Below are 17364 nucleotides of genomic sequence, written 5' to 3'. Positions count from 1 at the left end.
TGTAGTGGGATTGGGAGGGGTGAAGTATTCTGTCTATTGTTATTCTCCCTCGTATATTCCGAAGTGTTCCCCCTTTTAGAGTGATAAGATTATTGTGTTGTGTATTTTTCCTTCTCAAATAAAACCCAAAGTTCTTGTATCAAATTCAGTTGTCTGCTGCAATTTCATTACAACCCCCAAATAAGTCCAGGTCTAGAACCAAGGGAGTGGGAGCAATTCGAACCGCTCATAAGTCAGGGGCGAAGCTGATCCACACACCACCCCTTACAAAGGTGACAATTCCGCCTTTTCATCAAAGTCAATAATATTGGCAAAGGAACCATTTTGAGGGAATGTTCACACCATGCTCTCTTCGTCGTGTTGTTGACAAAAGCGGTTAACCTAAAGCCTTCATCATGTCTGAAGGCAAGAAGAACTGAGCTTGTTTACTGACCATATACAGCTGTTTCCAGATGTTGGACCATTCCCTCAAGGTGGTTGTGATTTCTTGCACCAGGGGCATCTCCATGGAGACGATGTTCTCCTGATTACTTGAAAAACAATGAAAGCTGATGTTAGTCTCTGACAAAACCATCCTTTGGATGAAGACACCCCTTGGCCCAATTTAATCCTAACCTTTTCAGGACACTGCCCTGACCGGTTCCTCGTCCCAGCAGCTAGCTGCTTCTTAAAGGAGCCCAGAATCAAACCGAAGATAAGTGCCACAAGAGAATACATAAAAGTCAGAGTTCATTAGGGTTCATTTTCTGATTTTGCAGGAGTAATAATGATGTACTGGGTTACTGAGAATACACACTGTGATTAGCTAATGTGCTGGTATAAAACCCCCGCCATAGTCAATAACCACTTGGCAAGGGGAATAATCCTGAATATTGATATGTTCAAGGGCTGCTCCTACTAACATGCCATCTGCTAATCTTTACATTACTTTTCTCTCTCTTTCCTGAACCCCAGCTCCAGCGACATCTCAGAACTGGTGGACTCTGAATTAAGGCCCAAAAGATACACGAGCAGTAGGTTTTTTGAGGCCAAGTGAGATTGAAGTGAACCACATATGCATTCTCTCTAGTCCCCCGCGCCCAGCCATTTCATGAGTATAACTGTGTTAAGCTTATCTTCTCATGTTCTGGAGTGAGCCATGGATCGACATTGGCCAGGACACTGGAGATAACTCCCCTGCTCTTCTTCGAAATGGTGCCGTGGGATCTTTATCATCCACCTGAGAGGGCAGAAGGGGCCTCAGTTTAACGTCTCATCCGAAAGACGGCACCTCCAACTGTGCAGCGCTTCCTTAATATAAGTTATATTGGCTTACGTTTGAAAAAAATAGCAACTCATGATTTCTATACCAAACCTCATGATTTCTAAGGGCTGGATTTTGCCAATGGGGAGCCTTTGGAGGCGGGACTCCCACTTGTCCGGTTTTAGCCCCGCCTCCATCGACTTCTGGCCAACCCACGCTATTTTCCCTTGATTGACCTTGTTAAGCCCGCCCAGCGGGCTTAGCAGGCCAATTAAGGGGAAGTCGGTTACAGAGAATGTCAGCGTGTGACATTTCATCTGTCAAAAATTTCAGACAGATGAATTGTCATCGTTTGACAGCTCTGTGAAGCTGTCCAACACTGACATTCTCTGTAGTTTGATGAGTCCTTGTATTCAAGACTCACCAAACCTCTTTCTTTAGCAGAAATTAGATGATTGTTGCATTGGAGAATGCAGCAGCCATCTGTCATCTCTACCGCGGAGGTCCGAGGCTCTCCGCATACCCACCAACTGAAGCCTGCAGGAAGAAACAAAGGTAAGTACACTTTTTCTAACACTTTCCACTTACCTCAGATGCTCACCTCTCCACACTTGCACCCATCACTTACCTCCATAGCATACTTTTGCCCCCCTCCGACCCCCGCACACCCACTGCTCGCCTCGGTGACCCTGGCGGGGTTCGCAGCCTTTGGGAAACCCGCACTTGTGTGGGTAAAATGGGGATAATCCTCTTATCTGCCTGGTAACTACCTGTTAACAGGCAGTTAAGTGGCTGTAATCCCCTTCCCGCCTCGAGGAGACGGGACCCGGCGCAGGTCGGCTACCCGCCTCCTGGGAAGATGGCACGGAGGTGGGTTGGGGGCGGGATGGGCACCCGCCCCCAGATTCTGCCATTTTCCCAGCAGTCCCGCCTCCAAACCCGCCTCCCCAGGGCTGGCAAGATCACCCCCTAAGAGTTTGTCTCTTGATTTATGAGACGGTGGGGTTGGCATAACTGAAGTAGAGACAACAGGAAACAACATTTAGATTTCCAAATGTAATGCATTCTAAGAGCCGAGGATAAGGTTCTATGAAACTACAGGAATGAATAATTAAGGAATAGGATGTGTGGGAGTACAGTAGCTTGGAACTGCGAACACGCAGAGTTGGTCAAGGACAAGAGCACAGGATGAATTCTTTCCTCAAACTGCTGCCCGTGATTAGAAACAGGGTTGTGCAAATTCAATACTGTAGACGGGTGACTAGAATATCTTCAACATAACTTTTAATATAATACGAACAGCAAGATAAGCAGCAGAATGGGAACCTTATCCAATCTTGGCTGCTGTACTTCTCAGCTGCCATAGGCCTCATAAAAGGTCTTACTTCATGACAAGGAACTTCTCTGAGCTGAAGGACGGCTGTCCTCTTTCCCGCTGCTTTTTCCAGACACGTTTGTCCCCGAGATATTTTACTTTGATGGATGACAATCTGATAAAGCAATTCCTATTCCATTCCTTGCGCTTCAACCCAAACAGCACTCAATGAATCTATTGAACACATGTGTCATGTTCCTGATAACAGTCTGCTGATAGGAACCAGTTCTTTCGCTGAAGAAAAAAATATTTCCACTTCGAAGCCGATTAAATTACAACACTCTCTGTGTCAGACGCTTCAATGAAATTGCCATTGTGTGGCTTCACAATTACCATTTTGATCTGTTAAAACCTATTATCCTTCGTGAAAAAGAATTTGGATTTTTTTTTTCTCTTTCCTGATCTCCGAGGTGCGCTACTTCAGGCCTCTGATTGAAATAACTCTGAACATTTAAAAGTGGCATCTGAAAGATATGCTCAGTTGAACATTTTAAGCATTCAAGTTTTAACATACCGAGCTTGAGCCCTGGGCCCCTGGACAAGCCTGGAACTCAATTTATGAGGAGGCTGAATCAGAAGCAGCTGATGCTGACGCCTACTCACTTTCCAAAATTATATATCTGTTTTAGTCCTTGCTCAAGAGCAAAATCAAACAGTCATTATATAAAATAAATGATACCAATTCACTTCATGCCTAGATTATTTTCTCTGCCATTTCTCCCCTGCTCACATCTCCTTTTCTGAAGGCACTGATTTTTGCTGGGGTACAGTTCCACAGAAACTGGCACCCACTTCGTACCTCAGTCAGTATCAGCACTATGTGATTGTTGGCATCTTTTACGTCCACCCAAGCAGGCAGACGGGGACTCACTTTAACGTCTCATCTGAAAGACGGCACCTTTGAAAGTGCAGCACTCCCTCAGCACTGCGCTGAAGTGTCAGCCTGGATTATGTGCTCTCAAAGGGATACGGTAGCACAGTGGTCCTGTTACTGGACTGGTAACTGAAACATAGAAACATAGAAGATAGGAGCAGGAGTAGGCCATTCGGCCCCTCGAGCCTGCTCCACCATTCAATGAGATCATGGCCGATCATCCAAACTCAGTACCCTGTCCCTGCCTTCTCCCCATATCCCTTGATCCCTTTAGCCTTAAGAAATATATCTAACTCCATCTTGAATATATTTAATGAATTGGCCTCAACTGCCTTCTGTGGTAGAGAATTCCACAGGTTCACCACTCTCTGGGTGAAGAAATTCCTCCTCATCTCTGTCCTAAATGGCTTACCCCTTATCCTTAGATTGTGACCCCTGGTTCTGGACTCCCCCGCCATCGGGAACATCCTTCCTGCATCTAGTCTGTCTAGTCCTGTTAGAATTTTATAAGCTTCAATGAGATCCTCTCTCATTCTTCTAAACTCCAGCGAGTAATCCAGTAGGTCCTGGACTAATGATCCGGAGACGTGAGTTCACAATCCCACCACAGCAGCTGGGGAATTTAAATTCAGTTAATTAAATAAATCTGGAATAAAAAGCTAGTATCAGTAATGGTGACCACGAAACTACTGGATTGTCGTAAAAAACACCATCTGGTTCACTAATGTCCTTTAGGGAAGGAAATCTGCCGCCCTTACCCGGTCTGGCCTATATGTGACTCCAGACCCACAGCAATGTGGTTGACTCTTAACTGCCCTCTGAAATGCCTAGTAAGCCGCTCAGTTGTAATCCAGAAGGCAGCTCTCCAACACCTTCTCAAGGCCAATTAGGGATGGGTAATGAATGCTGGCCTTGCCAGCGATGCCCACATCCAGAGCATGAATAAAAAAATTATCCTGGAGTGGGACTTGAACCCACGCCCTTTTATTCCCAGACTGATGAGATTAATGTCACCTCAGCACTATGTGAAACGAGTTTGTGTGGTCACGAGCAGGCGCAGCAGCAAAACTATCCCTAAATTGTCAGTCTCACTCAGAAAAGACACTGGCCTAGAAATTCGGGCCGGTTTGCGCCACCCATTCGCGCCACGCCATGAAATGGTGCAAAAAAACGGCGGCTGGTGCTCTCCCGCCAGCTGGTGGTCGGTGCTGCAGCTAGCCGCCATTTTTGGCAGGTCGTCAGCGCCGATGCTAACCAATACCGGCTAGAGTATTTTAATGAGGCGGAGCGTGGAGTCAGTCTTTACAATCTATATTAACGATTTGGAGGAGGGGACCGAGTGTAACATATCAAAGTTTGCAGATGATACTAAGATGGGAGGGAAAGTAGTGAGTGAGGAGGACATAAAAAACCTGCAAGGGGACATAGACAGGCTAAGTAAGTGGGCAGAGATTTGGCAGATGGAATACAATACTGGAAAGTGTGAGGTTATGCACTTTGGCAGGAAAAATCGTAGAGCAAGTTATTATCTTAATGGCAAGAAACTGGAAAGTACTGAAGTACAAAGGGATCTGGGGGCCCTGGTGCACGAAACTCAAAGGTTAGTATGCAGGTGCAGCAAGTGATTAAGAAGGCCAATGGAATGTTGGCTTTCATTGCTAGGGGGATAGAATATAAAAATAGGGAGGTATTGCTTCAGTTATACAAGGTATTGGTGAGACCGCACCTGGAATACTGCGTACAGTTTTGGTGTCCATACTTAAGAAAGGACATACTTGCTCTCGAGTCAGTACAAAGAAGGTTCACTCGGTTAATCCCGGGGATGAGGGGATGGACATATGAGGAGAGATTGAGTAGATTGGGACTCTACTCATTGGAGTTCAGAAGAATGAGAGGCGATCTTATTGAAACATATAAGATTGTGAAGGGGTTGGATCGGGTGGATGCGGGGAGGATGTTCCCGATGATGGGTGAAACTAGAACTAGGGGGCATAGTCTTAGAATAAGGGGCTGCTCTTTCAAAACTGAGATGAGGAGGAACTACTTCACTCATAGGGTGGTAGGTCCATGGAATATGCTGCCCCAAAAAGCTGTAGAAGCTACATCATTACATAAATTTAAAACAGAAATTGACAGTTTCCTAGAAGTAAAGGGAATTAAGGGTTACGGGGAGTGGGCAGGAATTTGGACATGAGTCTAGGTTCGGAATGGTCATGGCCCTGTGGGTAGCGGAGCGGGCCCAGGGGCCGTGTAGCCTGATCCTGCTCCTATTTCGTGTGTCTAATTCTGTTAGATTCAGGAGATGGTTCTGTGATAGTGGATTGGCGGTTAGGATCAGATCAGCCATGATCTTATTGAATGACGGTGCAGGCTCGAGGGGCCGATTGGCCTACTCCTGCTCCTATTTCTTATGTTCTTATGTTCTTATAGTTGGCGTGCAGCGGTGAGTGGACGGCAGCTCATCCGTCTTGTTGTTCTCCGCTTGCGTCGCCGCCGGTGCTAAATTGCACCAGTGAGCGCTGCCGCTAAAAGGTCTTTCAGCGGCGTTAACGGCCATGAGGAATTTGGCAGGACTTGTGAGGATGGACACCGGAACTTCAAATGTCTCCTTTGCCAAGGTTCTTCGATGAAACTTTCATTTTTTGCTCACCAGTGGCGGGGTGGTGGGCGGAGGGGGTTGGTATTTTCTGGCAGCTTTCCGGGAGGCCAACAGTGTTTGTGGGCCAGTGAATCAATGGGTGAACTCCGTTGCAGCAGTTGAAAATGATCGTTAAAATACTCTCGTCGGCATCGAAAAACATCGGGGTGGCTGCTAATATTTTGGGAGCGGGTACGGCAACTGTTCGGGTCGCTCCTTTCTTCCCCGCTCCCCTACTTTGCGAGCGGGACACCGAGGCGACCTTTGGCCTCCTTCTGACATTAGCGCTGCAAAGAGCGCGTGGCGCTAGCAAATCACCGCCACGCTGATGTTAATGAGCAGGCAGCACCAAAATGCCGGTACTGCCTGCGCTCTCTCGGCCGGCGGCCGTTACCCTTAGCCGCCGATGTTACCGGCAGGTTTCCAGCGCTCCCCAATTTCTAGGCCATAGGCTGCTGCGGGGCAATAGAAAACTATGTCATGTTAATGTAGGGCGTGCACAGTAGAGGGAGCTTCGCTCTGCATTTAACCGTGCTGCTCTTACCTGTAAGTGCTCAATGTTGATACTGGGAGAGTGGAGACATTCAGCTCCCCCTGCCCAGCGGAGACTGGGTGAGGGGGGGCGGGGGTGCAGTTAAAACAGAGTGACCAACTTACCCACTGGCCTCCCGGCCTGATCCCGCCGACTGCGGTTTTAAATTGGAACCAACTGGGTCCATCTTTAAGGTGTCCTAACTCGCACCAAGAACCGTTCACCCATCATCCCTGTGCGCACTGACCTACATCGGCTCCCGGTAAAGCAACGCCTCGATTTTAAAATTCTCATCTTCGTTTTCAAATCCCTCCATGGCCTCGCCCCTCCCTATCTCTGTAATCTTCTCCTGCCCCACAATGCCCCGAGATAGCTGCGCTCTTGAGCATCCTGATTTTAATCGCTCCACCATTGGCCGTGCTTTCAGCTGCCTGGGCCCTAAGTTCTGGAATTCCCTGCCTAAACCTGTCCGCCTCTCTACCTCACTCTCCTCCTTTAAGACGCTCCTAAAAACCTACCTCTTTGACCAAGCTTTTGGTCACCTTGTGTGGCTTGGTGTCAACTTTTGATTGATAACGCTCCTATGAAGCGCCGTGGGACGTTTTGCTACGTTAAAGGCACTATATGAATACAAGTTGTTGCTGTTGTTTTTGTAAATACGTAGACTGGGTCCCGATGCCATTTTGCTGTTGACCTGAGTGAGGAAGCCACCGTGGTTTTCTTAATAACAACAGAAAATGCTGGAAAAACTCAGCAGGTCAGGCAACATCCGTGGAGAGAAATTTGAGTTGACGTTTCGGGTTGGACCCTTCTTCAAAACTGGAAAGAAAAGAAACTAGATCGGAGGCAGGGCTGCGATCGGACAAAAGAATAAAAGAAACAAAAGAAGTAAAAGAGATTAGAAGCTAGACGAGATGGTGATAGGCTGGGATTAGGTGTACAAGAGGCCAAGAACGGTGAGGTCCGAGTGGGAATGGAGCGGTGAATTAAAATGACAGGCGACCGGAAGCTCGGGGTCACCCTTACGGACTGAACGGAGGTGTTCCGCAAAGCGGTCACCCAATCTGCGTTTGGTCTCCCCAATGTAGAGGAGACCGCATCGTGAGCAGCGAATACAGTATACTAGATTGCGAGAAGTACAAGTAAATCGCTGTTTCACCTGGAAGGGGTGTTTGGGGCCCTGGACAGTGGGAAGGGGGGAGGTATAGGGGCAGGTGTTACGTCTCCTCCGCTTGCACGGGAAGGTGCCAGGCGAAGAGGAAGGGCTGTTTGGGGTGATAGAGGAGTGGACTAGGGTGTCTCGGAGGGAGCGGTCCCTGCGGAATGCTGAAAGGGGAGGGGAGGGGAAGATACGTTTGGTGGTGGGATCACTTTACACCTAATCCCAGCCTATCACCATCTCGTCTAGCTTCTAATCTCTTTTACTTCTTTTGTTTCTTTTATTCTTTTGTCCGATCGCAGCCCTGCCTCCGATCTAGTTTCTTTTCTTTCCAGTTTTGAAGAAGGGTCCAACCCGAAACGTCAACTCAAATTTCTCTCCACGGATGTTGCCTGACCTGCTGAGTTTTTCCAGCATTTTCTGTTGTTATTTCGGATTTCCAACATCTGCAGTATTTTGCTATCGTACCGTGGTTTTCTTGTCAGGCTGAAAATTGTGGGAGGAGGATCGACAGGAGATGTCTGGTCCAGGAAGAGCAGGGGTCCTTCTCCAGAACCCTCTGCCACTCCCACCTTTCCCTCACCCCCTCACTTAACTCAGGCCCGGCCTGTGGCCTCCATTTTAACTGCCGGGGAGCCGCCTCCTGCCATCCATTTTGTTCGGGAAGCCGAACAGGGGAGTATTAAAAGAGGCCGTCGGACAGGCTGGTCCCTTTGGCGTTAAGATAGCAAGATACTGCGGATGCTGGAAATCCGAAATAACAACAGAAAACGCTGGAAAAACTCAGCAGGCCAGGCAACATCCGTGGAGAGAGAAATAGGGCTAAAAATTCAGTTGGGCGCCGTTTGGGACACCAAGCTCGCCTGGGCGCCGGAATTACCGCTGCGAGCGGAGCCACTTGCGCCTTCCGGATATTCAGTTTCTGCGCCCCAAATGGAAGCGGGCCGCTACTCGAGGCTTCCCGCGCCCCGCTTGGGGCGCTGAAACTGAATATCGGCGCGCTAAGGGCCGCAGCGCCACACGCTGCGGCATGGCACGCTGCGGTGCTGCAGGCCTTCCTCCCACTGTTAAGGGGGAGGTGCCTGCAACAGCGCGAGCCCCGCTCGCGAGTGCCGGCAAATGAGCCCGGCACCAAGGAGAAGTGCCGGGCTCTCGGGAAACAGCCGGCAATGCCACGGGGGGGGGGGGGGGGTTTAGGAGACCGGGACGGAGGTGCTGGCAGGCGGCCGCCGAAAAAGCGGCCGCCCGCACCTCCACCTTAACTAGCGCCACTACCACCACAGGTAGGCCCCTGTGAACCGGTCGCTATTTGCGACCGTCGCTAAAGAGTCGGGCGCGACCAAATATGGACATCGGGGCGGGAGCGGGGCGCTGCGCACACCGATGACGTCATCGGTGGCGGCGCAGCGCTACAGGCTAACGCTGCCATTAGCACCCCGCTAAATATCGCGGTAGGTGTGGCCAGTGGCGCTAAAGCCACTGAGTGCCCTCTTTGGGCGCAAACTGGTGGCGCAGCCCACTGAATTTCTAGGCCATAGTGTCAACGTTTCAGGTCGAAACCCTTCGCCAAGACTGAAAAAGTACAGGAAATGAAACAGATTAAGAGGCCAGTTTTGGGGCTGGGAAGTGGGGATGAGAGAACAAAAGAGAAATGAAGAGACATTAAGAGGTACAGGAAACTTTCGTTTAAACGGAGGTTAAATCTTCGGAATGCTCTATCCGCCGGCAAAATTCAGGAGTCGGTTCAGATAACTTTTTTTACTTTTCGTTGCTTTTTTTCTCCATTCCTGGCTCTGCAAGCGTCTAGCTGAAGCTGTTGCTTAGCTACAGAGACGCCTGCAAGCTGCGCCGTCTGTTTTGAAGCTGTTGCTAAGCAACAGGGTTTGTTGCTAGATACGGAGCTCAGAAGCTCCGTATGTTTTAACATTAGCGCTGGTTTCTCCGGCAGTGTTCATCAACCGGCACCAGCTCGGTCCCATCAGTGCCGGATACCAGAAAGTTTCCTGTATTCAAAACGAGACGAGATGGTGATAGGACTAGTGGAGAGACAAAAGACGGCTCGAGATTAGGTGTGAAATGCACTGGCAGAATGAGAGACAGCTGCCATGTGGGAGAGTAAAAAAGGGGGAAGGGCCAAAACAAAGGTGTGGATAAAAAAATATGTAAAAATGTAATAGGGGCCGAGGTTATGATCTGAAATTGTTGAACTCGATATTGAGTCCGGAAGGCTGTAAAGTGCCTAAGTGCTCTTTGGAGTTAAAATGTCCCCCCCCGCTCGCACACCATAGGTTTCTGAAAAGGGAAAGTCATCCTTTATTTCAGCCCTGACGTCCCTGACTTTGACAAGCATGAAAACAGTCCGCTGTCGATGTCACATCCACCTGAGCAACATGTCAATAAATCAATGGGGCTTGACCAAATAAAGACACTTACCCTCTGATCTCAACGGCTGCATTTTTGATGTGGATGATTGAGGCAGGAAATATTCCCTGCGGAGAGAGCACAGGTATAAGGTTTGATTACAGACAGGAAGGATACAAGGCTATCCGATGAGTGTTAATTTATGGAAAAATATCTCACTAATGACGGTGGACATCATTCCATTTGACGGCCCCTGTTGTTTTAAACTGAGCGTAACCTGTAATTGTCGGTCTTGAAGAAAGTTCCGGAATACTCAGTTGAGGTGATTCCGTTGAACTGAGAGGAGCCTCGAGCAAAATAAAAACTTCCAAATTACAGGGCAAACCTGCGATTTGTAGAAAGGTCACGACTAGTCACTCTGGGAATTACTTCCCCCCTTTGTTTTTTTTGCAACATGTCACCGTGTATTTCTGCACCTGGTGTTTGCTTTGAAACATGAAAACAGAAAATGAAACAGGAAACACGCCGCAAGTCTGCCAGCAACTGAAAAGAGAAAAAACACAAGTTGTCCTGTCGGGGGCAGAACCTCCCTGGGGAACTGGATGAAGGGACTTGCAGTCACCATCTTAACCTACCTTGCCTCTTTTCTGGCCTCCTGTGCATCCCTCCTCCATTCCTCCCCTTCCTTTGTCCCAATATGGCTGCCTAGGCCCCACACTCTGGAATTCCCTCTTATATCCCTCCACCACCCTCATATCCATTAAGACCCTCCTTAAAAACCCACCCCTTTGCCCATGGTTTTGATCACCACTTCCTAACGTCGCCTTTGACTCGTGTTCAATTTTTTTTTTCTAATTTAAATAAAAAGACTTGCATTTCTATAGCGCCTTTCACAACCTCAGGACGTCCTAAAGCGCTTTACAGCCAATGAAGTATTTTTGAAGTGTAGTCACTGTTGTAATGTAGGAAAGGCGGCAGCCAATTTGTACACAGCAAGCTCCCACAAACAGCAATATGATAATGACCAGATCATCTGTTTTTTAGTGATGTTGATTGAAGGATAAATATTGGCCAGGACACCAGGGAAAATGCCCCTGTTCTGCAAAATAGCGTAATGGGATCTTTTATGCCCACCTGAGAGAGCAGACAGGGCCTCGGTTTAACTTTATGTCCAAAAGATGGCACCTCAGACAGTGCAGCACCCCCTCAGTACTGCACTGGAGTGTCAGCCTGCTCAAGTCTCTGGAGTGGGTCTATGAACCCACAACCTTCTGACTCAGAGGCGCGGGTGCTACCCACTGAGCCCTGGCTCACACTGTATGGGTTTCCTTTGCCTGTGTGGGTTTCTGGCTTTCTTGTAGTTTCAGATTTCTTTGCTTTTTATCTGGAACGGAATTACATTTTCATTATTTTAGTGTCTAAGTGGATTTTTGAGAGCTTTTATCCTTCCCAGTTTCTGGCACCGTTAAGAAATAGCTTGAATCCAAGTAGTGCCACAGATTAGAACCAATTAATTTTTATGGGTTGGGTATATCGGATAACTTGTACCTTCCTTTTCAAGATACTTCTTAAGAACATAAAAATAGGAGCAGGAGTAGGCCATACGGCCCCTCGAGCCAGCTCCGCCATTCAATAAGATCATAGCTGATCTTTCACCTCAACTCCACTTTCCTGCAATATCCCCATATCCCTTATTTCCCTTAATATCCAAAAATCTATCGATCTCTGTCTTGAATATACTCAACAACTGAGCCTCCACAGCCCTCTGGGGTAGAGAATTCCAAAGATTCACCACCCTCTGAGTGAAGAAATTTCTCCTCATCAGTCCTAAATGGCCGACCCCTTATTCTGAGACTGTGACCCCTGGTTCTAGACTCCCCAGCCAGGGGAAACATCCTCCCTGCATCTACCCTGTCAAGCCCTGTAAGAATTTTGTATGTTCAATGAGATCACCTGTCATTCTTCTAAACTCCAGAGAATATAGGCCTTGTCTACTCAATCTCTCCTCATAGGACAATCCCCCTGGGATTAAAGACAAGCCCTTCTTGAAGTCTCTCAGTGGGGTAGATTTTGACTTTGTGCACTAGGGGAAAATGGAGAGTAGCTCTTTTTACAAATCTCCCGATTTTTATTTTTATTGAAGTCAACCATGAGAGATGTAAAACAACTCGCTAGCACCCGTTTTACACTATCGTACAGAGTCAAAATCTACCTCAATGTGGGGCTGATTGTCAAGCCAAGTCATGTGTGCTTAATATAATCACACTTGACTTGGCTTGACAAGCAGACTCATTTGGCTTGCTGCCACAGGGGAACTTATGTCATGGCCCAGATATTATCGGTTGGACACCGTTCCTGTTGCACTTGCTAAGCACTTCCTGTTCAGTGAGATTTTGACAGTAAATGGATGAGTAGTAATCGTTGTTGTGTCAAGCATGTACTGAGGACAGAGAAACTGAAATTTAAATGGAATGGTCCCCCTCTTTTCTCCTAACTTGAAAGCAGCGGCATGTAGTGCTAGCAGCCCTCGGCCGCCTCGGCCAAGTGGCAGCGAACTGAGCCCGACGATTGGCGGCGGTGACCGCTGGTTGACTATGGGGCCACCGCAGGCAGAAGTCAATCCATAAGTGATGAAGTGACACTCCAAAAATGCACGGCCGCATCTCCACTGATTTGAGTCCGTCCTACTGCCTGCGTGAACAACTCTTCCCCTCTCCGCCCAGAACCATTGAGCTATTAATCGTCTCAGTCTGTGCCTACAGATGTCTTTAAGAGGATGCTAGATAAGCACCTGAGGTAGGAAGGAACAGAAGGATATACTGATGGGGTGAGATGAAGTAGGGTGGGAGGAGGGCCATGTGGAGCAGAAACACCGGCACAGACTAGTTGGGCCGAATGGCCTGTTTCTGCGCTGTAAATTCGATGTATATATGTGATTCATCACAAAGCTTTTATAGCCCCATCCCCGCCAGTCATTTGTTGAAGGACTTCACCAACTCCTTTTGCTGGGAATGTGTCCCTTCCGTCCGCTATGGGGTTTTGGTTCATTTTAAACCTGATTCGTTCTGTGCACATCATGTGGCCTATGTAGACAGACACCATTTGTGCCTGTAAGCTTTTTTAAAATGAGGTGTTTAAGGCGATTGAAGGAGTTGATAGCATAGGTACAGAAAAACTATTTCCTCTGTTGGGGGTGGGGGTGGGGGGGGGGGTGGAGTCCAGGAACTTCACAAAGGGCAGTTGAGGCCAATTCATTAAATATATTCAAGAAGGAGTTAGATATATTTCTTAAGGCTAAAGGGATCAAGGGATATGGGGAGAAAGCAGGGACAGGGTACTGAATTTGGATGATCAGCCATGATCTCATTAAATGGCGGAGCATGCTCGAGGGGCCGAATGGCCTACTCCTGCTCCTATCTTCAATGTTTCTATGTTTCTATGTCCAGAGCAAGGGGGCGCAACCTTAAAATTAGAGCTAGGCCCTTGAGGGGTGATGCCAGGAAGCACTTCTTCAGACAAAGGGTAGTGAAAATTTGGAACTCTCTCCCCCCAAAAAGCTGTTGAGGCTGGGGGTGGGCGTCAATTAAGCATTTCAAAACTGAGATTGACAGATTTTTGTTTGGCAGGAGTATCAAGGGTTACGGAACCAAGGCGGGTAGCTGGAGTTAAGATGCAGATCAGCCGTGATCTAATTGAATGACGGAACAGGCTCGAGGGGCTGAATGGCCTGCTCCTGTTCCTATGTGTCGTGAACTAACTGTTTATTATACCCCTAACATTTGTTCAGCATTGGCAATCAAGTTTGTAACTTTCTATTCTGACATTATGAATGGAGTAAATTGGGCCCAAATATGAAAGTCAGGTTGCACTGAGCATAGGAATACATTAACAGAAAGTTAACAACTTTAGATCTGAACTACTGCTCCCATTTTCTCTTGGAGAGCAGGTGCTGGCCAAAGTTCCCTCTAAAATTTTTTTTTGTGCCCGGTACCTATAAATTTGCCACGTGTCCTTATGCGCGCAATATCTTACAGCTTGCGAGCGGCCTGCGCGGTAAACCCCCCCCCCACCCCGATGGCTGTGCGGCCATGTACGGGCACAGCTTAGAGGGGACATTGGTGCTGGTAATGGAGAATGGCTGCACCCGAGCCACTGGGAGTGGAGGAGGTCTGGGCTGGTGCTTGGGGTGGGGATTCCCAACTGGTACTCGGCCAGCGGGTGGGGGGGGGGCGGTGGTCCGCACCCCTGGGGTCTTCCTGCTTTTCTTCCGCTACATCCCCAGGCCGCGGCAGCCCTCTCCGCTTTGCCAGATTTTCCATTCTTCCCTCCCCCTTTGCCGTAACCATTTACACCTCTAGAGCCAGCTTTTATTTCTAAAGTTGTCTTATTGGCCCAGAAATTCGGGTCCCAACGCGTGAGTACGGACGGAGTACTCACGCATGGACCCGATGGAAGTGCCGGAATCTTGCATGCACTACGCATGCGCGGGAAACCGGCACTTCCGATCCTCTGAACCAAGGGGTTCAGAGGTCGAACGCATGCGCGCGGGAGTCTGCGCGTGTGCGTTGAACTTCCTTTTTTTTTCAGGTTTTAACGTGCGGGTAAGTCTGTACATTTTAGAAATGTAAAAAGCAGCCGTAAGGACTTCATTTTCAAAGGTAAGTGGACAATTATTTAAAATTAAAACATTTTTTCCACAGGTTTTTTACTTTTAAATACTTTAAAGCAAGGTAAGTTTATTTTTAGCCCCGTTCTTTTATAAAATTATTTTTTTCAAAAATTTAAATTTTTGTTTAAAATAGTTATTTAATGTCATTTATAGTTTATTTACAAAGTGTGATTTTTTAAAAAATTTATTTGAAGGTAAAGTACAGTTTTACAGCCGCAGCATTTATACGTTTTGACAGGTCTACCTGTCAAGACTTATGAATGGAGCATTCCCTGCTCCGATTGGCTGCCTGTTGCTCACGTGATCCCAGGGGACTCTTCGCACTAACTACGCCCCTGGGACACGCCAGCATAGCGCGCCGGCCTCTGGGACAGGCCTCGGAGAGGAATTCCACGCAGGCCAAGAGGTCACCTGCCGGCGCGCTAGGTAAGTGTAGGTCGGAGGCTTGCACCCGCGGGAAGCCCCCGACCCGAATTTCTGGGCCATTATCATCTCCTTTTTGCCTTGCACCCATCATCCACTTTGGCCATTTAATCACTCCTGCCCTCCGGCCGATCACAGACCTTCCCCTTTTGTTCTTTGCTACCTCCCTTCCCTAACCCCCTTTTCCACAGGCTCTGCACTCGCTTAAAAGCTGTTCATCTTTAACATCTTCCAGCTCGGATGAAAGGTCGGCGACCTTGAAACGTTAACTCCGTTTCCAGCTCTCCACAAACGCTGCCTGACCCGCTGAGTGTTTTCCAAATTCTTTTGTTTTTATTTTCAGATTCCCAGCATCTGCAGATATTTTACCTCTGTTTAAGAAAAAGTTATCTGGGTTACTTTTTAAATGAAGTAGAAATTATTATCCTTACTACTATTCTGACTACCGGAAAAAATTTGTAAAGTATAAATTAATCATGATCCTTTGGGAGACACGTGCAACACGTCCGCCATTTTAGCCCTGAAGACGCACGATACGGTTTTAATGTGAAAGTGTAGGCCGGATTCTTAGTGGCCCATCGGTGATCTGTCAGACTTGGGTTGCCAACCTTCCAGGCTTGTCCTGGAGTCTCATGGATTAAGGACTAATCTCCAGGACACTGCTGCGAGAAATTCCCAGGAGAAAAATAAATCATAGGCATTAAGAAAATGTTTTTATTTTTTCACAGCTTCTTTGAACACTTTTGATGATTAATTCTAAAACAATTTGGCAGTGGGTATAAAGGCTGTCATGAATCATCCAATCAGGTAACACTTATTTGTTGGCTTTTTAATAATTCATTCACGGGACGTGGGGCGTCACTGGCAAGGCCAGCCTTTATTGCCCATCTCTAACTGCCCTTGAGAAGGCGGTGGTGAGCCATCTTCTTGAATACAACTGAGTCTCTTGCTAGGCCATTTCAGAGGGCAGTTAAGAGTCAACCACATTGCTGTGGTTCTGGAGTCACATATAGGACAGACCGGGTAAGGACGGCAGATTTCCTTTCCTAAAGGACATTAGTGAACCAGATGGGTTTTTACAACAATCTGGAAGTTTCATGGTTACCATTACTGATACTAGGTTTTTTGATTCCAGATTGAATTAATTAATTGAATTTAAATTCCTCAGCTGCCTAGTGGCAGGGTTTGAACTCATGTCTCGCAGAATCATTGGGCCAGGTCTACTGGATTACTAGTCTAGTAACATAACCACTGACATGAATCAGTCATTCATGAAAGAAAGACTTATGAAATAAAACTGAGCGGCCTACGGGTGGCGCTGTCCAGGGAGAGTATAAATACCCGGGCACGGGCCCAGCTTGCGCAGGACATTCTTAACAGGAACTAGTGAAGGACACAACTAGACCTCCATGTTGTAAAACAGTTGATTAAAGCTTTAACGCTTAGACCAAGTGCCTAGTAGTTTCCTTACGTCAACCACTATGCTACACTAATTGACCATGGGAAGATGGTGCACCCTGAAGATTGAAGTGTGGGGCAACCAATGGCAGAAGCGCGGGAAGGCGGGACAGTGGGTGGAGTGAGTTCATGCGATGAAACCTCTTGGAATATGCCTAACGAGAGTTGTGTGAGATATAGGCAAAACCTTGGAGCAAGGACTCACTTCTCTTCGTGGCGAATGATGAACTAAAAGGCAATCAAAAGCTAAAATATTTAACATCATCCTCAAAAAATTTGAAAATTATAAAACAGTTTTTTCACTCCGGAATTTTCCCTTACGACTAATTTGATTTGGTCATTGAAGGTCTATCTCATTTTATCTGTCAGGATTTTAATGTTGGTTAGAAAATGTTATTGTGCGATCAATCAGACTTACCGTAACAGATCTGTTTTTCAGGGAATACCCTCTGTACCAACCTATGGAATAGAAACACAACTAATGTTACTGCCAATAAAAACAAGGACAAAAGACGCCATATCCGGTGGGCCCCCTGTTGGTGAGTTTGTGGAGATTAGGGAAGTAAAGTGACACCCACTACAGTCAAATAGCCCATCGCCAGCCATCAATGCTTACACGTGAAGGTGTTGCA

The 17364-nt window shown here is 47.5% G+C and overlaps 1 protein-coding gene across 1 annotated transcript in view; it reads right to left on the bottom strand.

Moving 5' to 3' along the window:
• The window catches only part of LOC147123754 (dedicator of cytokinesis protein 2-like), a 1461504-nt gene that overhangs the window by 1322291 nt on the left and 121849 nt on the right, over positions 1 to 17364 (bottom strand). Inside the window, exons 3-5 of the mRNA XM_085975685.1 lie at positions 17151 to 17191; positions 10255 to 10310; positions 434 to 530 (exon numbers count right to left, since the gene is read on the bottom strand). Coding sequence (XP_085831811.1) covers positions 434 to 530; positions 10255 to 10310; positions 17151 to 17191 — 194 coding nt within the window. The remainder of the gene's footprint in view (positions 1 to 433; positions 531 to 10254; positions 10311 to 17150; positions 17192 to 17364) is intronic.

The sequence above is a fragment of the Somniosus microcephalus genome, chromosome 2, assembly GCF_052327205.1.
Source record: "Somniosus microcephalus isolate GS21.2 chromosome 2, FLI_Smic_1.0, whole genome shotgun sequence".
NCBI classification, from domain to species: domain Eukaryota; kingdom Metazoa; phylum Chordata; class Chondrichthyes; order Squaliformes; family Somniosidae; genus Somniosus; species Somniosus microcephalus.
Note: the sequence above shows the minus strand (reverse complement) of the source record. Positions and strands in the feature narration are given on the sequence as shown.